Consider the following 23,790-nt stretch of genomic DNA (forward strand, 5'->3'; position numbering starts at 1 on the left):
CCTTGCTCTCTCTTTACTCCTTCTGGGGCCCCTATAATGTGAATGTTAGTGCGTTTGATGTCCCAGAGGTCTCTTAAAATGTCCTCTTTTCTTTTCATTCTTTCTTCTTTTTTCTGCTGAGCAGCAGTGATTTCCACTACTGTCTTCCAGCTCACTGATCTGTTCTCTGTACTGTTTAGTCTACTGTTGATTCCTTCTAGCGCATTTTTTTTCATTTCAGTTATTATATTCTTCGTTTCTGTTTGGTTGTTCTTTATATTTTCTCTTTGTTAAACACTTCTAACTTCCCACTCTGTGCATCTGTTCTTCTCCCAAGTTCTTTGGTCATCTTTACAATCTTTACTCTGAACTCTTTCTTGGGTAGACTGCCTGTCTCTGCTTTACTTAGTCGTTTTTCTAGGGTTTTACCTTGTCCCCTCTTCCGGAACATGTTTCTCTGTCGCCTCACTTTGCCTAAGTTGCTATTTGTATTTTTATGTGTGTGGCAGGTCAGTTATGTTTTTCAGCCTTGGAGGAGTGGCCCTCTGTAGGAGACGTCCTATGCTTCCCAGCAGTGCACTTCCCCAGGCTGCATGTTGTAGGGGTTCCCATAAGAGGGCTGTATGGACCCTTGTTGTGATGGGCTGACTATGTGGGCAGTCTGTGTGGTAGGCTTGGTTGTCCCCTAGCCCGACTGGTAGTCAGGCCCTGCCTTGTGGGGATGGGGCTGGTTAGCAGGGCATGGTCATGAGGCAGCTGTCTGCAGAACCCCAGGGGACCCCAGGGCTAGTGCTGGCTCACTGGTGGGCAGAGTCAGGGTCCAGAAGGCTCTGGGGCTTCTGCCCACCCCCTGGCGGCTGAAGCCATATCCTGGGGTTAGTGCCAGACCTCTGGCAGGCAGAGCTGGGTCCTGGAGTCTGGCTGTAAACCCCAGGGATTCCATTCCAGAGCTCATTTCAGATCGTTGCGGGGGAAGTTCCTGACACAGTTGGGCATGGTGTCTGGGGTGTCCTGAAGCTTGTGTAAGCCTGCTGGTGTACAGGGCCAGGGCCCAGCTGGACTCAGGCTAGGGTCTGGCTTGCCGTGGGCAGGCTGGGTCTGCAGGCTGCAAGCTCATATTTTCCTTCCATCTACTTGGAGGGTGAGGCTGGTCTAGAGGCTGGTACAGGCTTCCTGGAGGGAAGGGCTGCTGCCCGCCCACTGGTGGGCGGAGCTGGGTCTTGGCCCCCTTGTGGGCTGGGCCGTGTCTTAGGGTGTGTCTAGAGGCAGCTGCGGCTCAGGAAGTCTCAATGCAGCCTGTCTACTCCCAGTTAGTTGTTTGGCCTGGGGCGTCCCCACAGTGGCACCTAAAGGCTGTTGGGTGGGGCCAGGTCTTGGTGCTAAAGAGCCAAGACGGCAGCCACCAGTGCAGTGTTCATGCATAGAACCCAAGTATGACTGTCATCAGTGTCTGTGTCCCCAGGGTGAACCACAACCCCCACCACCACTCACCCTGCCTGCATCTCCAGGAGACTCTCTAAGACCAACTGGCAGGTTTGGCCCAGGTTCCTGTCAAATTACTGCTTTCGCCCTGGGTCCCAGTGTGTGTGATCTTGTGTGGGCCCTTTAAGAGTGACGTTTCATTGCCCCCAGTCCTGTGGGGCTCCTGAAATTAAGTCCCACTGGCCTGCAAAGCTAAATGCTCCGGGGGCTCGTCTTCCTGGTGCCAGACCCCTGGGGTGGGGAGTCCAAGCTGTGGCTCAGAGCTCTCACTCCTGAGGGAGGACCTCTGCAATATAATTATTCTCCGGTTTGTGGGTTTCCCACCGGGGGCTGGGTGGGTGTGGGATTTGACTATATCGTGAGTCTGGTCCTCCAGCCCCTCTTGTTGCGGTTCCTTCCTTATGTCTTTAGTTGTAGCTCTTTTCTGGTAGGTTCCAGTCTTTTTCATCGACTTTGGTTCTGCAGACAGTTGTGACTTTGGTGTGCTCACGAGAGGGGGTGAACTCAGGGTCTATCTACTCTGCAGTCTTGGCTCCTCCCCTCAGTGCAATTATTATATTTAAAGAAACTTCTATCTCTGTGCAGATGTGTATTAGGTTCTATGATGCAGTAAGAGAGTGCAGCCTTGAACACAGTAAAGCTTCAGTGCTACCTACATAACAATGTGTCCATTTTTCCCAGCTCTTTTATTGCTTTAATGATGTTCTTTAATGATGGTAGGAGCAGAAAAAGCTGAATTTCAATGGACTTGTGATATTTGTATGGGATTATGAAGTATTCTTCAGTTAAATATATCTTAATATTTTTATTTTCTTTCTAAAGCCTTCGTTCTTGCCTTGATTGGTTTGTAGCACAAATTCAGTTGTTGGCTTTGTACGACCTGAGAGTAACAATTGCTCCTGCACTCTCCTGGTAAAGAGGTACTGGTTACTCACTGCAGCATTTCCTGTAATCCCTGCGGTACAGCCCGTCCTGATGCTTTGGTTCAGTGTGGCTCTCTTCCTGGTGTTTCGAGAGTGGATTCAAGGCTTAGTCGGGGTCCTGCAGGAACCAGATGGCATACTGAGAGCAGTGTTATTTGAGAGGATGTGTAAGGGGCTGCTGACGACAGTGTGGGCTGGGTTTAGGGAAACCAACAAGGCATCGTCCCAGCCTCTGGAGTCAGCGACAGAGAGAAGCCATTTCTATCCTACACGCCTGATGGACAAAGGGCTAGAATGGGTACCAGAACCCAGGAGGAGGTAGCAGCAGAGTCGGGCACCTGGCGGGAGCTGAGGGACACGATGGCAGCCTGGCAGCGAGTGAGTCAGGGGCAAAAACACTGTGGTCTTGCTTTCTTCCCTCCTTCCTGTCTGCCAGTTCCTGCCATTGGCCAAACCAAACTGGAAACCACTGGAAAAGGGAACTGTGTGCCTGGTCTGCATAGCGCAGCTCCCCAGGGCACAGAGCGGGCTGGGGGAGGTTGGAGGCTGGGGCTGGAGGAGCCAGAGGTGGAAGCCCAGCGGGGCTCGCGCCCCTGCACCCTTTTAGGGCAGCTTGGGAGGGTCGTGTGGTCGTAGCCTGTTTAAGGCCCAGCCTAGTGTGTGTTGAACACATGAATACGCTAGGCCATCGGTGGGCAGAACTTCAGCTGCTGAAAACAGAGTTCTCAGAGACTTCACTAGGCTAACCCAAAACCTAAGTGAACAATCAAAATGGAAACACAAATTCTGTTGGTGGAAAAGATGAAAAAACTTTTTTTAAATAGTAATGCCTGCCAGTGTTTGAGGCTTTGGGAGACTTTTAGCACATTTCCAAGCAAGGCCTGGAGCTGCTGTGGCCAACCAAGTGCAAGGAAGCGCAGTCTTGGGTCCCCAAACCCCAAGCTTTTGTCAGAGTGGAGGCGAGCCCGTGGGCCGAAGCAGACACAGAAAGGTTTCACAAGTGAGAAATATTAGAACTTGGGCCCTTAAAGAAGAGTGGGAATCACAAGGTAACGACACATGTGACAGCGCAGGGCCTGCTGCTTTTTAAAGCAGACTTTGTAAGAACTGCCCATTATTTAGACAAAGAATGTAGATTTGTCAGAAAGCAGATAAATGGAAGTGCTCTGCTGAGGCCTGGGTATCGTGCCACATCCGCTCTAGAGTAGTTTTCCTAACGCTGGTCTTCGGGGGACTTTTACACTCTTTTCTCATATGTGCTCAGATAATCATAGCATTTGAGAGCCGAAAATACGTATTTTGAATTTCAGTCTTAAGTCTAGCCAGACATGGCATAATCTTAATGATGTTGGCTGGTACGTAATTCATTGAGGAACCACACATCTCTGTATTTAGCTTTTAAATTTATTTTCAATAATTTGACAATTAAAGCAGCAATGGGTAGGGCCTCACTCTTTCTCCTTGAATCCCCACAACTCTCTGCAAAATAGATATTTAATATCTCTTTTTTACTGATAGAGAAAGTCTCAGAGCAATAGAGGGATCAGCCAGCTACCGTAGCGCCAACTAGTGACAGGCTGAGAATTTGTACCCAGGCCTGAGTGCCTTCAAAGGCCCTTCTTCCCCCGTTATCCTAGGCAGCATTTACGCTTGACTTTACCCTCATGGGATTGTGAGCCGTTGCTTAAATGTCATTTTTCACGTTGCAGTTAAAACACTATTTAATGCGCGTAATTTTTCAGTTTCCTCTGGGAATATAAAATGATACACCTATATATCTTGATATATGTACTTTTCCTTCTGCTTCAAGTGGTAATAGTGACAATTTATAGAACAAGTGACATGCTGTAACTTTGTTATATATGCAGAATGCAGGCATTTTTTATTAGGATTGCTTTTATAAGCTTCTCAGCTTCCAGAGAATTCTTTGAATAATCTGTTCTGGATTTTGTGACTCTGCAAAAACTCAGCACTTAATTCTTTTGCCATTGCATGCAGTTTATTGTTGGTTTTTAAATGCCCTGCTGTTTCAGAGTAATGCTCACAATTTAGACAGAATCAAGAATCATCTGAGGTGGTGCTATAAACAGTGGTCAGGGACACAAAGCCCTCGGATGGGAGAAAGACAACAGGACAAACACATAGTAACAGTTCTGCATCCGAAAGCCCTCCCAGTGGACTGTGCGGGCACTGAAGGCAGCTGACATGATGGGTAATACAATCTCTTAAACAGAGTTCTAGGGACACTTACCACGTGGCACATAGTTAGCACTTAAGCAATTAATTCATTCAATAATATACATGTGTGGATATGCATATGCAGATGTACACACATATATATATGCACCTATGCACACACACATATCCAAATGAACTTCCCATCTAAGATCTCTGCTTTGGTACAGACATTCCATCATTTTAGAATATATACGGAGAGGTTCAAGTGAGAAACACACCAGTATACACACTTTATTTTTATGATCATTGTTCTATGTCAGCTGAGACTAACGAAGTCAAAAGTGCTAGCCATCACCTGCGTGCCTAGTGGCCCTGAAAGCTACAGTTTCTCAGCTGAGTCCCATGTGCCACGTGTTGGACTGTGTCCCTGGGATGACACACCTCCTCCAACAGACGCAAAATAATGCTTCCTTAGCCCGCTATTGGACAGCTCAGCCTCGATTTCTATTATGAGATCTTTGATTGTTTATTAAAAGAACTGAGTTCAGTACAGCAAGCCAGGATAGGGAACATAAAAACGACATCCTTCGTGCCCAGCCTGTGTTGCCGCTGAGTTTATATCCGTGCAGGTCTGCCTAGGGAATTGCCCACCAATGCACCAAACACCTGGGCGTCTGTGGCTCACCTGCAGGACTTCCATCCAGTTACCATATCCTCCTCTCAAATTTAAAAACAGCCCTCTCCCACAGGAAAAATAGTATCTGTCACCTGCCTGCCTGACAGTGGAAATATCTTCATAAAATTACCTCTTAGTATTATGTCCTTCTTAGTATTATGTCCTTGGCTTTTTTAAAGAAATGGCCAAGTGAGGGATGCATCTGGAGTCCTTCAAAACAAATTTCAGGCATCACCCATATGATATAGATATAGAGTTTGGTACTCTATATAAAAACGCATAAGGCCCATTAATTTGACAAGTATCAGGGAGAGTTTTCTCTTATCAGATAATAAGAACACGTGTCCTTTGTGTGTCTCCCTTGTCTCCTAGGAAGTAGAGAGCAAAGGGTAACACGCAGCAGAAGAACCCCACTCATAGAAGGGGTTAGCATCTTTATCCTCAGCCAGTACTGTTTTACTCCATATTTTGAGCATCTTAATGCATGTGACTTGGATTAAGCCTCCTAAAAATCATTTATAGAATCAAATTGGGTAAAAAGGTGAAGGATACTCTCAAATGTAATCAATTAATGTCCTTTTTATTAGGTCCCTACCATTTGTCCAAATAGTTCAGTAAAACATGACAAACCAGTCTTGATTCTTTTTTTTAAAGGAATCCAGTTTCCAGTTCCTAAACATCTAAGCTTTTTAATCTCTTTCCTGCGAAGTTCTTACCTTTTTACTCCTCCAGTGTCATGAAAGCCTTCTCAAAAAGATGTAGAATTATGTTTGACAAAAATGCAGCTGAAAAGCTATTACTTTGGAAGTGTCTTTTAGCTTTTTCTTAAAACTTGAATCACATTTAAAAAGATGTCTTTAAAATTAATTTCTTCACCCAAATTACACACTTACGGGCCCTGTATCAGTCATGATTAGATTTAAACATTGATTTGCATAATGAAATTCTTTTAATATTAGCACTGTTGTAGACATTATCTTGCATCACACTGCGTGTAGTAGGAACAACTCCTGCCTTTAGCACTGCAAAATGTACGGCTTTATGTTTAGAAATGAGATGCTCCATTCTGTGAGTTTTTGACCCTGTGCTTGGTTGGGTTTTCTTTACACTTTGTATTCTTTAAAAGGATACAGCAGGAACCTGAAATACCATGGTAATACTTTATGACTGTGGCGTAACTGGAAGTCTCCATTAATACCCTTCCCCCACAATCATGGAATATTAGAAATGGAAGGAACCTTGACAGTCATTCATTCCAACCTTCCACTTGGTTGCAATAGAGAGAACTTCTGAATCTTGTTAAGAAGTGAGTGCACAGAACTCAACAGTTTCCTAGGTTTGGTCCCGCTGCTGTGGAGTGGAGTTGGGCAGTGTATCCCTTGATCTGATCTGATCTCTATTCTGCTAGTGTTGTCTGAAGCATCTGGAGGGAGGGGGGGGGTAGGGGGAGAAGATTCCTAACATTTCTTGAGTGCATCTAAGTAAAAGGTGCAGTTACCTATGTAATTGTACTCAATCCACACAACTTAGAAAATGTACCTACTTGGCTCTAAGCCTCACTTTTCTTATCAGCAAATGGGGACAATGCTTCTTAACTCTGTGGTCACTGGATTACTAGAATTTTATTCTAGGTCTTTCTGAATCTAAAGCCTATTGTTTTCCCCCTCAAAGGTGACTGTATTAACTCTTGACAGTCACAGCTCACTGGTGGCTCATGTTGACTTGGTGGCCCAGGGACTGTCTCTCTTACCGTTGTGTACTGAGTGCTCAGCACAGTACCTAGTATGAATGCGTGACTTACAATCATGCTACTTGCAAGTTTTGGACAAGCTGTCGTGCGTGAGAGGTTGAACCATGGTGCTCCATTTCCCTCTGGAACGTTGTTATGCAAGAGTAAACCCCGTGATACTCCATGGAGATTTTGTATTTTTAAAGAGGAGGGATTGAGCATAAGCTCAAATTCTCTATTATATTTTGCTTCAGGCACACAGAAGTGCTAAATTAAATATCTTTAAAGTGAAATTAATATTTAAGCTTAGGGGAGAAAAAGAACACTTCACGTACCAGAAACAGAACCTGTCAGAGAAGGTAAAAACCGAGCCTTAGGAGCTGGGCTCTCAGTGCCCAGGTGAGGTTAAGTTCCCCTCAGGGAAATGCTGGGGCAGAGTCTCGGTCTAGATCTATGAACGCTCTTTCTGAATTTGATGGGAACCAGAATATCCCCAGGGGCCAACTTCCCCTAACAGCCAGGAGCAAGCAGTGCCCCTCTGGGGGTGGGTGGTCATGTTTTCCGGCAGATTTCTCCTTTTGAGAGGAGTGTCTTCATCTCTTCCACGATTTCTGAGTAAAACTCCAGCATCCTTTTGAATTCCCTCTTTGCCTTCTCTCCTTTTTACAAGAGAAGCCAGGCCTATTAATGCTTGTCATTAAAGCGTCTCATTGCGGGATAAGTAACACTTGCAGGAGGTGTGAATGCGAGTGTTGATAGGCGTGTTGGACTTGGTAGAGCTGCACCCCTTAAATTATCTATTTCATTCATTGTTTTATTGGCGGTTGAGGTCGGCCTTGTGCGCACTGACTCACTTTTAGCAATGGTGCCAGAAGTGCCGGTCGTCACTGCCTCGGCTTGGTCTCCTCTTTCTCAGATCTCCTTTTGAGCCCATCACTTCTTTGTTGCCGTTGGATGCTCTGCAAGCGCCTTACTGCCCACAACCTTTGTTACGACAGGTGGTCCTTATAGGTCACAGCTAACGGTGTTGGTTCTAGTCCAAAATGTATTTATTGATTATCTACCACGTACTGAGAGCGGGCCTAGGAAATATAAAAAGTAATGTAGGTCCTTTTCTACCTCAAAAGAGCTTACGATGTCAAGGATGTGCCACTTCCTGAGTTCCTTAAGGAAGTGTACAGCGAGATGACGACTGTGGCTAAGACCTGGGAAATAGTCATCCTTCTGACCATACCTTGTAGGTCCTTTACTCCGGGCAGTTGTGGGCCAAAGTCTCCATGGGGTTTCCTGCGTTTAGGAATCTGCCTGCCTGCCTGCTGTCCCTGGAATACCTGGGAGGTGCCTGTCCCTGCTGTATCCCTACACACGTGCCTTCCGGGAAGCCCTTCCTTCTCCTGGCACAGACGCACACTGCGTTCTGGAACAAGAGTTAGTATACTTTCCAAAGAGAGAGGACTCCCATAATAAAGGGAAGACCACTGCAGCTGAGGGGCTGCTGACCAGGCCTGCTCTCTGGGAAAGATGGGTGATGGTAATGAGCTCGGTCTGGGGAGGGATGTTTGGAGCTACCCTTGAGTTTGAGAAGTGTGGCTCAGATACCTAAGGTATATGTGGAGCTTCCTTAGTGTCAAGATAAGAAAACATCTAAGTTACAAGAAGCTGAATCACAATGGCTGAATTCTGAATCAGAAAGCAGCTGTTCTTAACCATTAGGTAGGTCTCAGATTCCTTTGAGAGAGTAACCCAGGCGGCAAATAATGTGCATGGACACAGAATTTTGCAAATAACCTTGAGACGCTCACAAGTCCCCCCTCCCCGATATGAAGAATTCTGCTCTATGTGATGGTCCTAGAGAAAGTACCAGGACGGTTTAGTGTAACTTGCAGTAAAGAGTTTTTTTTTTTCCCTTCTGGAACAGAACACAAGCTCTGCTGTAACCTTGTTTTGCGACAAAGATTGCAACAAGAGCCGACTCAGCAAAGTCTCAGCAGATGATTTTTAGTCCAGAGTCTCCGTGAAGTGATTCCAAATGTAAAACAACCTTCAGATACTATAATTTAGTCATTTGCTCTTTCATTACCCTCATGTCTTTTGGTTGTGAAAAATAAAACAGTCATGTTAACACAACCTATACACTGAAAAATAGAGAGATAAATGCAGGTGCTTGGGGGGAAAAGTAGTAATAGGGTCTGAAGCCTGCTCTGGAAAATATGAGACGTTGTTATTTAGCACTTCTCCTCATTTGGCAGGTGAGAGCCTTTGCAGTTTTGGAGAATTTTAATAGATTAAGATTATGCTATTTCAGTTAAAAATGGAAATGGAAATACATCGAGCCTGTATGGAAGCACATTCCTGTGGTTTTTCACTAGTTGGCGCCTCCCGTAGGCTGGCAGCAGCTCTGTGGGCACGGCCTGAGGGGTGCTGTGTTCCAGGCAGTGTGCTGGGTCTTTGCATGGGCGGCCCTGAGCCCCCCGTCCTCGGTTGTATAATAGTCATGAGGCTACATTCCCTGCAGTGCTCGTTCCAAGAAGGGAGAAACCAAAACCCAAGTCTAATTCTCGGGTGTGTCGTTCCCTCAGTTGTCTTCAAGTCTTCTCCCCAGAGGAGCCTGTGCGGTGTGTGGGAAGGCTGTATTCCTCTCTCTTCACTGTTGTTTGCATTCCCTAATTCCAGGAGCCAGAAATCAGGCTCGGAGTTCGGGGCCAGCGACTACCCTCCAGAGACGAAGGCTTCTTGGTATTTTTAAAAACTAGATAGTCTGAAATTAAGTTATTTCTTGCCTTTGCTAGATCTGCGATCCTGGCCGTGGCCTGTAAGTGCCTGTGTGGCTTGCCCTCCTCCCCCGACTCTTTGTTCCCCGCTCTGTGTGCTCCAGTCACCTGGCTGCTTCCTGAGTTCCCCCAACGAGGTTCACTGCTTCCCATCTGAGGACCTTGGTTCCTTTTCCCTTGATTCTTTGCTTGGACCCTTTCTTCTCATCTTTTAATCACTTGTTCAGATGTCACCTATGCAGAGAGATGTCCAGGCCTGTTATGTATGTAAAGCAGCTCCTCCGCATCACCAATGTGTCACCTTCTCTTGTTTCCTCTGTAGAATTTATGACTATCTGAAACGATGGGTTTTTTCCAAATTTACTGCCTGTTTTCTCTCTCAAATGCCAACTGCCTGAGAGCAAAGACCTCGTTGGGGATCTAGCGATAAAAATGTGTAATGTACTAAGTGTCAATAATGGCATGTTGAATGAGTGAATGGGCTGTTGTCTCACTGAGATTCCATGAGGAAGATGAAGGGTTCTGACTTGTGATTCCAAAGTGGGTGGGGGATTTGTGGATAATAATAATGCTTATTGGTAAGAATTAGCCAAGTGCTGAGCACGTAGCTAGTTAGATAGTCCAAGTGCTTTATGTATATTAACTAATTTAACTCCTACAGCCCTACAAGGTGTTACTATTATTACTCCCATTTTATAGATGCAGAAATTGTGGTACAGGGAGGTTAAGGAACTTGCACGATGCTGCACAGATAACAGGCGTGAAGGCAGGTACTTGAGCCAATGCGCTTTACCACCGACTAGAAAGTGCTTAATAAACATGGCTTTACCCACGTGCCCAGCCCCGGCTGAGAGCTCTGTGTGCATGGTGTCGTTCAGTCCTCCCCTCTGCACTGGGAGGGAAGGACTGTTGTTACACCTCGCCTACAGAGGGGGAAGCTGAGGCGTGGAAGGCTTAAGCTAATTGTCTCAAGTTCCGTAGTCGCTTTGGGATGCAAAAGGGACTTGAATGTAGGTAACATGGAATCTATGATCTTAAGCATCCTCTGCTTGTTACAGGGACACTTGTGGGTTTCTGTTGGAACACGGTCATTTTGAGGTTTGTGGATGAGGGAGTGGTCTCCCCAACTCAGACAGTCTCCACTGAGGTAGAGAAAGAGTATCCATTACTCAACTACAGATTCATGATGAATACAGAACAGTCCAACTCAGAGAAAGGAACAGGAGAAGCAGAATTTGTGTCGATAAAACCACTTGTCTGTAAGGAAGAACATAGTTCATTAAATGTTCATGTCTTCAGAAAGAGCATAAGAATGGGATTTAGAAACCTGATAACTGTGAAAGGTCAATTTTGGTTTCTAAAATGGACCAGGACAGAATTAAATATGTATTTTTTATATTACTAGGGCCAATTCTGCACTGAACTAAAATGCAGTGTATGAAGTGTAGCACTATTTTGTGAAACTTACCAGGTGTTTCTCACCCTGGGTACTTCTGCAGGACCTCAGTTCTCAGTGGCAGAAGCCATCTATAGGGATGGTACGATTCTGTAGCCACATTCTGTCCAATATCCAGTTCTTTATAGGTAGATGGTACTAACCACACATGCGAAGCCAGTGTGCTCACAGTACAAGAGGAGGGAGTAAGAGCCCTAGAATGCACACATTCTTATCTTGGCTTCAAACAGAATATCCTGGTGAAGAAATATGCCCAGAGATGTGGAGATCAAACTTTTTTTCTTTGAGAAACTCCCTAAACCCACTGAGACCAGTTGAGTCAGCAAGCAGAACATGGGTTCAGCCAATATTGTTGAACCATAAGATTCCAACATCTTCACAGAACTTGTATCACAAGTGCTCTTACACATGCAGTCCTGCCCAAGCCTCTATTTGATGCCAAATGTGTGGGCAGGGCGGGTGTTATTAAGCCACTTTACAGATGAAGAAATTGAGGTTAATAGTTTAAAGAGCTTGCCCCAGGTCAGGCTGCTCACAAATAGCAGAGCCAGCACCTGGACTGAGGTCTTTGGACTCCAAGTCACATCCTTTTCCTGCTGCCCACACCTCCTTGTTAAAGAGAACCTGTCGGGGGTGATGCCACAAGCTCTGAGCATCTCTCCTGAAGGTTTCCTGACTGCGGGTCTGCTCCTGGAGGCAGAACCTGTGCGGCCTAAGATGGAACATCTCACTTAGTGCTGTGTGCATGCCTGTCACTTCACGGGTCCCAGCCCTGCCAGCTTTAAGTCGATGACAGTGCTGGGCAGCTTCTGTGGGCCAGGACCAGCGTTACGCAGACGGCTGTAACTGCTTCTTCCAGAACCTCCTGCAGCGCCTCCTCGCTCCCGAGGGGGCAGAAGCGGGTGGGGATGGCACTTCACGGTGACTCCTGTGTCTTCTCAGCGTCCGTGTGCTCCGGAGTCCAGCAGGGTCTTAGTTTCTCAAACTTGTTGTCCTCTTACCCACTGTCCTGCCCACTGCTCCAGCTTTGAGTGTTTCCACCCAGTTTGGCTTAAAAAGCTGCAGAATTCATCCAGCCCAAGTACTGACTCGGAGCGGCGTTTCAGGTAGGAGGCTCAGTGACTCCTGCTGAGTGTGCCTCCAGACCCTAGTTATTAAAAGACTGGGAGATTCAGCACAAAGTACACCGGCCCACCTGGCGAGGGGAAGGGGGGCCGCCGGGCCAGGGCTGCTGCTCGATCTCCGGAACCCGCAGGGCCACCGGCGTGCAGAGGCCTGAGCAGTAGAAGGCAGTGATGGCTTACCTGATGGGGAAGGGCGCTGGCCCTACAGAACAAGGAGATGGTTGAATAAATTTGAATAATCAAGCTTTCCAAACAGAAGTAAAATACACTCTATGAGTGCTGTGTAAACTGCAGATAAACTCAGCCAGGGTCTTCCCCGCAGGTCTGTGAGTTTTGGACTTTCCCACACCGGGGTCAGAATGCTGCTGCTCTGCCCTGCCCTCGCTCTAGCTGTGGTCCAGACCTTTATCTTCTCAGAAAGCCGGGCGTTTGCCAAGAACATCAACTTCTATAACGTGCGGCCCCCTCTTGACCGTAAGTAGTGGTTGTCGTCTTTGGGGTGACTGTTCAAAGTCCCTGTTTCCACCGATAGTAACTTTGCCTTTTCTGGAACATTTGGTTTATACCCAGAATAAACCAGAAAGTCGCCACGCATCCCATGGGTAAGGTTAATACATTTTCTCCGTTTCTTTAAAATGGTTTGGCTTCCTGCTGATGTCTCAGAGGAGTTCTTGTTTAAAACGATCTTCTGAACACAGTGCCTAAGAATGGCTTTAGCCAGGGAAATTCAGTGTTCTTGGTCAATCTCTTCCTTAGAGAAGGATGTGACTATGGGACGTTCCTGCATAAATTAGCTATTCTTTCAAATGGCCATAACAATGTTGAAAGCAGAGTAGCATGTGTGAAATTTGGAGGGGAATACTACTTGGATTTTCATTAATATTCTTCACAGTCACCACTGGAAGAAGCTGCAAAACTCAACTTCCCCAGCAATAATTTAAAAAGTAAGAAAATAGTGTAATTATCTATAGGATAATAAATATTAATATTTCATATATGTGTACATATATATATATATATATATATATATGTTTTCTCTCCTACTCTCTCTTCAGACAAGTAAAACTTCTCTGATAGACTTTATAGAGACTTTGTTAGAGATAAAAAATTCTGTGGTAGAAATGCGAATGCTGATCACTGATCCCCATACCTGGACGAGTAAGCCTTTAAAACCACATATTCCTGGGTCCCTTCCTCCGAGATGCAGCAGTCAGGAGGCTGAGAAGCAAGAGTGTCTGTTTTCTCTTTTCCGTCGTCCTCTCTTTAAGATAGCCCTCCCGGTGCTACTGACGGATAGCCGGGTTTGGGAACCACTGCCTTTATACTTCTCCTAAATGAGGTCTGTATGATTACTGCCCTGTGCTTTGCGTTTTGTTACTTAGGACATTCAGTTATTAGTGTGTTTACACACACATATACTACACACGCGCGTGCACACGTATACCCCACACACCTTGAACTACCATTTATTACACATTTCCAACTTGGTAGATCGTCTGTGCCATGCCTTAAGCTGTCGGTACACAGAGTTTTCATAAAATCTGAATTATCGACACATTTTGAACTTTCTAAACCAAATGCAATTTTTGATGAGAAGAAATTATTTAAAAAAGCAAAAAGTAATATTTGGTCATTATAGAAAATTCCAAAGACACAGGAAATATACAGAAGAAAATAAAATCTGTTCATAATCCCAAGATTCAGAGTGAGCTCTTTACATTTTTGGAGTGCAGTTGACCCTTGAACACGAGTTTAAGCGGCCTGGGTCTATTTACACCTGGATCTTTTTCAGTGGCAGTTACTGCAGGACTCCATGATCCGCGGGGGGGCCACATGGAGGGCTCACTATTAATTCCACAAAGATTGTCAACTGCGGAGAGGGCCGGCGCCCCAACCCCCACGATGTTTGAGGGTCAACTGTATTTCTTTCCATTGATTTTCGTCTGTGTGTGTATTTAAATATGTGACCTACTGAGATCACACAAATTTAACTTTGCAGCAGCTTTTTTATTCCTTTGCACTATATTTTGAATATTTTCCCCATGACTTTGAAAGTATTTTTATGTCTTATATTTAATTTGTGTAATCATATAGCTGGCTGTAGCTTATTTAACTATTTCCCCTTTACATTGGACCCCCATACACATACACACACCATCACAAGCAAGCTAAATCTTAATGCTTCATTGAAATTATTTTCAAATGCATCTTCCTCTTCAATTGGCTAATGAACTTAGAATTGATTCTTGGAATTACTAAATCAAAAGTCTGTGCCAATTTATGTATTAACTATTCACCCGCTGGCATTGAATTTAGTATTTTTTTAAACTGTTATGAGTAGGTGAAAATGGACTTCATTGTTTCATTATTTATTTACCTACCTATTTCACTTTTCTGCATAGGCAAAACTGAAATGTACTTGCTATAGTTAATTTTATGTCCCCTGAACTTCAGGTTTTGACGTTTCACTCTTGTTTTCTACATCGATACATATCCTCCCCTTTATGTGTACTATCCACTGCTTTCTAATTATAACTCAACTTGTGGTCAGGTAACTAGTGGGGTGGTTTGGGATTCACCTTGATCTCTGTCTGTTTAGGTCTCCAAAAATAGGAGAATTGAAAGTTTCACACAGGGTTTGATACTCTGGCCTATAGAGAAATGTCAGATTTATTCTACTTTTGACTTCTTGACCATCAAAATAAGATACAAAGCAGGGTGCGGGGTGGGAAGCATTGAAGACAAAAAGAACATACTGGTTGCTCTCAGTCCAGGCTGCCAGCAGCTCATAATTCTTTCCATTACACCCTTACCTGAGTGTAAGGGCCTGAGAATTACTATCATCCGTATATTAAATGTTACATTCCTGGTCAAAGTCTGATTTTGGGACAACTGATGTTTATCAAATGAGATTACTTGTTTGAAGTTAAACGTAGCTGTGACACAAGTGCATACGGAGGGAAGCCACACGGTTTGACGTGGCAGGGACTCTACCAGATGCTTTTCTTGCAGCCTCCTGCTTAGTCTTCCCGATACCTCTTACAAGCCGTCAGGGTCCTCACCTTTACTGTTATTATAGACAATATTTCTTAGAGGTTCAAAGTCACACAATTCATTAGTGAGAAGGGCAGAACTCAACCTCGGGTTAACCTGACTCCAGTTCTTTTGAGGACGGATCAGATATCTAAGTGTTGGTCCCAATACTGCCACCGCCTTTGCCCATACGCTCAGCCGTCACTTACCCCCAGGCTCTGCATCATCGCAGCCCAACACCATAGGTATTCAAGGTGGCTCATAGAATCATCCTCATCGCTCTATAGTAGATATTCACAGATAAAATATTTAAAGAAAAAGAAAGTGAAGAAAATGCCCCAAAGTCTGGCAGCTGAGCCCAGCTCCACAGAATCATAAAATGTAAGGATGATGACCCGTGAATTTCATTGCTCTAGTAGAAGTTGCTAATTTTGTAGCATACTTGATGTTTGAAATTTTTATCTTTTAACCACACTGTTTCTCTTCACATTTTTTTAAAGCTACCCCATTTCCAAACAGCTTCAAGTGTTTTACCTGTGAAAATGCAGGGGACAATTACGACTGTAATCGATGGGCAGAGGACAAGTGGTGCCCGCAGAGTAAGTGTGCTGAGTTTGGAAGACTCTTCCCTGATCACACACCTCATCTAGCTCTCTCTCACCTGGCCCTGGGCAGAGGCATCGCACATGATGAGACTAGCAAACCAACAGGCTGACAATGAAAAAAAAAAAAAAAAACTGATTTCTATAAGAACACCCAGACATCAGACTACTCTGAGAGGACATGAAAACTGACAGCAGATCCTGGATTTATAGTTGTGTGTGCCTTGAGGAAGAATTTCTTAAACAGTATTTACCAGTGAGAACAAATAACCACGATGTTGACGAAGGCATTCTAAGAATGTCAGAAATGCCTGATGCTACCTCTAGAAAAGTCCTACTTCTGGGCTAAAGCAAAGCAGGTTTATGTAGTCTTGACATACAGTGATGCTTGGGAAACTCGTTCATTTATTCAGTAGACATTTGAGCATCGTTTGAAGTCCCCAGTAGATCCCCAGGGCCTAATCCAGTGCCAGACCCATAACAGGCGTGCAGTAAATAGTTGAGTGGATGCCTTTGACTAAGTAGCTAGGAAATTTCCTGCAAGGAATATCCATTTGAACCAACACTCAAGTGACCTGGAGATTGGGAGGAAGATCACGCCAGGAAGGGGAACAGCAACTGCAAAGGCTGCAAGAGACCAGGTTTGGCTTCTTCAGTGAACAGGAAGGGGCTGGCCAGTGGGAGATGCAGAAAGGATGGAGATAAGGACGAGAAGGGGACACCAAGTGGGGTCTTTCGTCATCTTTGGGTGGGAGAAGATGGTGACTTGGACTAAGGTGGTAAGAACATAGGGAGTGAGAAGTTGAATGACTTCATGCCTGTAGACTTGGAGGTGAAGCAGACAGGTTGTGCTGGTGGATGTGGAACTGGAAAACTCTTAGAACTATAAGGAGGTCAGGCTATTCAGATTTTAGGATGCACTGGTTTTAAGGTTTTCAGGTATAAAAGGCCAACAGAAACAAACTCTTCAAGAAACACACACAGCTCCCCTTTTTCAGTAATTGAAATGCCTTTGGGGTTCAGCAGGAAAGGGAGCCCCTGCACGTTCTGCAAAGCCACCAGCTCTGGGGGAACCCCCGACACAGTGCCCAGTGCAGCACCAGGCAGAACACATGCAAACCCTAGAAAACTGCCTCAGCTGGAACCTTCTCTTCCACCTCTTTCTGCCAGTGGGAGGGTGCCTCATTTTCTTTATCAAAAGATGAAGATACTGTAATGACTTACCTATCTTAAGGCTCACTGTGTGGACTGAGTGAATACACAGTGCGACTGGTTAGGAGTGCACCCTTAATACTGTTACTATCACTTAAACCTGACAACAGCCCTACCAAACACCAGCGCACTTACCACTTTGCTGAAAAGAAAATGAGCCGGAAGGGTCTCACACGGCGTGCTCACTCATGACAGAGGCCGCCCTAAGCCCTGTATTGTCAAGTCCCCCACGCCCGGGCCCCCTCATTCTATGCCATCTCTGCCTTGCTCCCTTCTCAATAAACCGAGAAGCACCTCACTGGCCTGAGATAACTGCAGAATAAGAGCAAAGTGGAACTTCCTAGGATATTGCATGAAATCACTTTCTGGGAAGAACCTTAAGTAGTAAAGTGTGAAGAGTTAAAGGTATAAGGATAGGTATAGTCCATCTCGCTAGCTGCCTTCGTTTCCGCCATACTCACCTTTCTCTCTCAAGTCAGGGGGTACGCTCGGTTCCTGATTCCTCACCCTCTCTCACACAGGGCTTGTTTACCCCATGGCCTGTTATTATAAGAAAGAGATGTCAAATAGCCCAACAAGAAGTGCTCTGACCGACTGTGTTACGTCTGGAATTCCCATTTTATGTTAGTGACAGAGCATGTGCTCCCGGGGGAGAGACAGAGTCTGACATTCTCTTATGAAATGAGTAGGCCTATGGTTTTGATGAAGAGCTTGCCCAGTTTTTCCTGAGCTTTCCCTGCCTCCAAAGGATAACTGCCCATTTATGTTCATTTTAGAAATACACATGTGCTTCAGAAGCGAATGCCTTTTCAAAAATGCCACCTAGAAACTTAAGGATCATCCTGAATTTTAGGCATTTCTCAAGTGCTTGTTGAATGTTTCTCTTTTGCAATGTGAAAAATGGTTTTTTTTTTTCTTTCCTGCCTAGATACCCAGTACTGTTTGACAGTACATCACTTTAACAGTCATGGACAGAGTACATCCATCACCAAAAAGTGTGCCTCCAGAAGTGAATGCCATCTCGTGGGCTGCCACCACAGCCGAGACTCTGAGCACACGGTAAGAGGATGTGTGGGTGGCTGGGTTTGTAACGGTCTTGTCTGAGGGTGTCTTGCTAGTGATGGTTGGTGGTGTATAAAGGGGCAGTAAGGATAAATATTAGGTCAAACATGTGTACACTTTTTGGAAAGTCTCCCTTATGTTGATGCAGTGGAGATGAAAGAGAAGTTGAAGACTTTCTGTCCTTCGTCAAAGAGGAATGTTAGTGAAAACAGACGATAATTTCCCAGGCTACAGAGCTACACCCTGGGGTTTAAGCCCTGGACTTTGGGTGACCTGTCTGAAGTCAGCTCCAGAAGCCCAGGAGGGAGACAGACCCTCTAGCGCCCAGCTCACACATTCTGTTTATGACCAGAAATCACCAAGATCACTGCACAGAGAAGCTGGAAGGTGGCAAGAGGAACATGGTGACACCTTTTACAAAGGACACCTTGTCTCTACTGACTACCTCTGCTTAGATGAGGAAGTGAGAGTCTGAAAGATTAACCCCAACTTGTGAATGACAGATATATCTTAGATCACTTGAGCTTTTTTCATTTTTCTCCTTCTGTCATTTTAAATGAGCAGTTTCCTCTTCCGTCTGCCTAGAATCCTGAGACATTTGAGAAAAATTTACTTGGAAGTATGTTAATTTCATGCTATCTTCGCATTTGCTTGAGCCTCTGTGTACAGAAGCTGGTTGCCGCCGATGCCTTTTAGCTCTGGCTACACAGCTGAATCTCCTGGGGAGCCTTTACAGGCTCCGTTGCTGGGATGGGGCGCCCTCGCCCGACTGGAATAGCACTTACTCGGGAGGTCTTGGCATCAGGATTGTCGTTAAAGTGCCCCGAGCTGCTTTGGGGGTGTGGCCATCGCTGAGCACCACCGGGGTAGGTACTCTGTCTGACCCGGCCGTCCTGGAAGCCATTTGATGTGGCTGCTTTATCTTGGACACCTCTGTGACCGTCCAGATTACTGCGGTTGAGGCATTGTACCAGGTAGCGTGACAGGAGGGTGCTTCCCCTGAGAACATCTTGTGCTTTCTCACCGCCCGGCAGCCATAGGTAGCGAGCCATTGCCGCGTTAGTGATAGGAGTCAGGTGTTAGACGGTACCATCATCACTATCCCTAACAAGTGGCACTGAGGAAGGAAACCAATGACCAATCCAGAGGGTTCCTGGCTTTAATTTTCCAGTGTTTCTCCTTACCAACAACCGTTCGGAAGAACTGTTGATTCGTCACGCGGTCTTACTCAGTTTCCCTTCCTCCTCTTTCTCTTGCTTATGCTTGGGTTGATGCAGATAAATCAGTTAAAATGAAAAGACTCTCAAGATGGTCCTTACTTTGGGGTAATGGGAGGAAGGGCGCCCCCAAACCTGGATGACTCATGGACGAGAAACCAACTCTAATTCTGTCTGTCCTCAGAGCTGAAGAAGCCTTTTGTGTTCCCCCGTTTTCCCCTTCCTCTCACAAGTCACTTGCTCCTTCCCTCTCCCCTTCCTCTGGTAACAGGAGTGTCGGTCTTGCTGCGAAGGGATGATCTGCAACGTGGAATTACCCACCAACCACACCAACGCCGTCTTCGCCGTGATGCACGCCCAGAGGACGTCTGGTGGCGGCGCCCCGGTGCTCTACCTCCCAGCGCTGGCCTGGGTCTTCGTGCTGCCACTGATATGATGCCGCTGTCCCTGGGCGAGGCAGAGACCAGCCCTCTGGGGCACAAGCTAACAACTGTGTAAACAGTGAACTTTCGACTGAAGACCAATCTTGCATTTGGCGCACTGGACCCCGAAGCAGAAGCCAGTTGTTTGCTTAGCTGAGTGCTCCTGCGCGAGGTCACTGAGGAAGGGGACTTGGCAGGGACTGAGGGGATTACGTGGCCTTTAGGCCGTCTTGATCAAAGGGGCTGCATTTTGTCACTTCTGCAAGGAGGATTCTGCTGGTGTCTTCTGCTGTCCCCACCCGACTGGGCCTTTAGCTGGAAGGACTCCTTGACCTCATCGACTCTGTCAGGGGCTGCTGGGTCAGACCCTCTCATTATTTGATTAGCTCAGAGCATCTCCATGAAATCTAACCCTTCCCCTGATGGAAAGCCATTTCCTCGCCAAAGGTGTAGGTGATGAGAAAGGCAACCATAGAAAGAAAACTTCCAGTTGAACTACTTTGAAGCCCACTTGCTAATTGTGGGGGAAAATAAAGGTTTTAAATTATACAATGTAAACTGAGTGCGTGTGTAAAATGCATGCTTGTGTTTCTTAGCTGACCTCAGGTGAAACACATTAATCAGTGTCATAAAGGAGGCCAATTGAAGTTTGCATCACATGTGAGATGTTCCAGCTTGAAGTATAAAATTCTATGCCACGTGGCTTAGTTTTTTCTCTTGGGGGAAGAACACTTCTTAGGGTGCTAAATGCAAAATTAGTGAATTGAGAGGGTCAGGAACCCTTCCTGGTCAACGAGGGTGACGCCTCATGTGTACATCAGGTAATAGCAGCTCGAAGTCAGAGACACTGGCAAGATGGCCCTCTCCCCTATCCAGTCAGCTCGTCTCAGTGTCGGAGCCACCGAAGAAACCTTTCTAAACACATGCTGAAACATTTGGTCCCCTGGTCTCCTCTCCTTCTTGCAACACAGTCATAGAATTTCAAATGAGCAACTTCTGTTTCTAGAATCCTGATTTCCCATGAGATATTGAATATAGTTCCCTGTGCTATACAGAAGAAGTTTGGTTTTTTTATCTATTTTATATATGGTAGTTAATATTTGCAAATTTTGACCTCCCAATTTATTCCTTCCCACCTCCTTTCCCTCCAGTAACCATAAGTTTACTTACTATGTCTGTGAGTCTGTTTCTGTTTTGTAGATAAGTTCATTAGTGTCTTTTCTTTTCTTTTTTTTTTTTTAGATTCCACATAGGAGTGATATCGAATGGTATTTTTCTTTCTCTTTCTGGCTTACTTCACTTAGCATGATGATCTCCAGATCCATCCATGTTGCTGCAGATGGCATTATTTTATTCTTCTTTATGGCTGAGCAGTAATATACTGCTGACTGGGCAGCTTAAACAGAAACATTTCATCCTTACGGTTCTGGAGGCTGGGAAGGAACCAGCAGATGTGCTGTCTGGTGAGAGCCCTCTTCCAGGTTTGCAGACCGAGGTCTTCTCCCATCCTCTCCGGGGAGAGAGTGTGAGCGCGGGTCTCTTCACTCCCTTATAAGGATACTAATCACACATCCATGAGAGCTCCACCTGCATGATTATCTCCCAGAGGCCCCACACCCACACGCCATCACATCCGGGACTTAGGCGTCAACATATGAATTTTGGAAAGACACAAATATTCAGTCCATAGCAACCACCTATTTGTGTGAACACACTCTTACGGGAACACAGCCCTGCCTAACTGTTTACACATTGTCTACAGCTGCTTTCATGCTGCAACAGCAAGGCTCAGTGATTGCAGGAGAGAGCATATGGCTACGAAGTCTACAAGATTTTCTATTTTGTCTTTCGCAGGACAGTGTACTGACCCCCTAACCTGTGAAATGGCAGGAGTGCATCAGGGACCATGGTACCCGTGGGAGTTACTCAGCCTCTGCAGTGATTGGCCAGAGCACTTTCCTTAACATGCATCCGTGAATTTTTCTTCTCCTTTTTATTTGTTCCACTCATTTGATTCGGTCCCTTAGTAGTTCCTGTGCTATTGTCGGGTGCTGGGCTGTATGTTTCTTTCTTCTTATCCTTGCTGCCCTGGGAGCGTCTCATCTTAAGACTCTTTAGCTTCCAATGAAACAGGGAGGAGGCAGACATCATTACCTCCCTGTCTCTGGACGAACCATACACTCACCTGGAAGCATCTGTTTTGAAGCCTGATGTAGATCTAGCCTGCCTTTCGCTCAGCACCTTGAAGTATCTGAGTTCTTATAGCTTATTCTTGTTTGAAATTAATTATCTGTGGGTTCACTTGGAGCATTTTAGTAGCATCTTTGGTGGGTGTCTTTTTATTCTCTAGGGTTTCTTTTGTCTGTGTGATTGACGAATTGTCTGGTAAAAGACCATTCACAGACAGTATTTTTTCTGATTGTGTTTCTGCTGTCTAATGAATTTTCCTTTTCTTTCTTTCCCCAGGAAACATCTTAATTTTTCTTTTCTTCACCCCCACACATCATATTTTCTTGGATTGCCTGCCTCACCACCACTCCCTTGAGCATTTAAAATAGGGCTATGCTGAGCAAAAGAGGGAACGCACAGAGGAAGCAAACTCCTACAGAGACAGCCGAGTAGGGGTGCCAGATTTACAAATAAAAGCACGGGATGCCCCACTGAATTGCAATTTCAGATAAACAACAAATAATTTTTTTTAGTATAAGTTATTCATGAACTCACAATTCTAGCTCATCTAAGGCAATGTTTTCAAGTCCTTGTAATAAATCCGTCTTCTGGGTAACTTCAAAACAACACAGACTCCCAGGGTATCCTGGAGATGTCGATTCAGTAGATCTGGGGTGGAGCCCAAGCCCAACCCCAGTAATTAAATGTGAAAGAAAAAGTTCCCACATGATCGTGTTACTCAGCCAGGTGTGTTAGCCTTGACCTGAGAGGCTTCTTCCGCCCTCTGAAGTCCAGTCCCTGGCCACATGATAGAAATGCTCATGAATAATTAATGTGCTCACAAGTAACCTGGGTTAGAGCTGTGGTTCTGAGTGATGTCTGTGGACCATCAGCATCTCCTGGAGACTTGGTAGAGATGCAGATGCTTGGCCTCCATCCCAGACCCGCTGAATCAGAAACTGAGGGTTCAGTCTGTGTTTTAATAAAGCCTCCAGGTGCTTCTGATACACACACCAATTCAAGAACCACTGGACCAGAGACGTGCTTCCCAGATGTCTCTTCTGTAAATGGGTCCTTGGTGACTGTATGAGAATCACTCAGGGAGCTTATCCTTTTTTTAAAAAGAAAAAGGAAAATTAGACTCCTGGGCCCCCAACTCCAGAAAGTCAGATTCTTCTTGTCGGGGTTGAGTCAGAAAATCTGCATTTTTATTAAACTCCTCAGGTGAATCTGATACACAGCCACTTTGGGAGCCGCTAACCTAGAGAAGAGATGGGGTGATGTTAGTGACCAGAAGGCCCATACTCGTCACACCTGACCTTTGGGTTCCAATATGAAAGCCGTATGCATCCTAAGTGGTGTCTGCAATGTAATTGTTTTTAAACTAGAATTTAAAAAATCTAATCATTAGAGTCCATTACATGGATTTTTTTAATCCGTTGCATAGTGACCTAGAATGGCCAAGTGTTCCAGACCCCAGATTAATTTCATTTGTCCCTAATGATTAAGAAAATGAAAGTACCTTGTTTTCAAAATGTCCAGTGAGTAGTGGCAGCAGGAAAGGAGGAGAAAATGTAGATTTGTTCTTAGAAAAGAGACAAGGGGATTAGCTATCAGTATGAGGGGGGTCTGAGGTAATGACCTGTCAGGGGTCCATTTTGAATAGATCTGTATTCTAGAATAAACTTTGAATTCCCATCCATCAATCACTTTCTGAAAGAGAAAAAAAATGATGTAGAAACACATCTCCTCCCT

General features: G+C 45.3%; 1 protein-coding gene across 8 annotated transcripts in view; it reads left to right on the forward strand.

The window, feature by feature from the left end:
- The window catches only part of LYPD6B (LY6/PLAUR domain containing 6B), a 184,458-nt gene extending 164,034 nt beyond the window's left edge, over positions 1–20,424 (forward strand). For 7 of the 8 annotated variants that reach the window (XM_072960945.1, XM_072960941.1, XM_072960946.1 and 4 more), the window contains 4 exons: positions 12,641–12,792; positions 15,852–15,950; positions 18,094–18,224; positions 19,716–20,424. In XM_072960945.1, coding sequence (XP_072817046.1) covers positions 12,678–12,792; positions 15,852–15,950; positions 18,094–18,224; positions 19,716–19,880 — 510 coding nt within the window. In that variant the 5' untranslated portion in view covers positions 12,641–12,677 and the 3' untranslated portion in view covers positions 19,881–20,424. Of the gene's footprint in view, positions 1–11,836; positions 12,301–12,640; positions 12,793–15,851; positions 15,951–18,093; positions 18,225–19,715 lie in introns of those variants that run through there. The other variant, XM_006196148.4, reaches the window with a different exon arrangement.
- The last annotated feature ends 3,366 nt before the right edge of the window (positions 20,425–23,790 follow it).

Source organism: Vicugna pacos, chromosome 5, assembly GCF_048564905.1.
Source record: "Vicugna pacos chromosome 5, VicPac4, whole genome shotgun sequence".
NCBI classification, from domain to species: Eukaryota; Metazoa; Chordata; class Mammalia; order Artiodactyla; family Camelidae; genus Vicugna; species Vicugna pacos.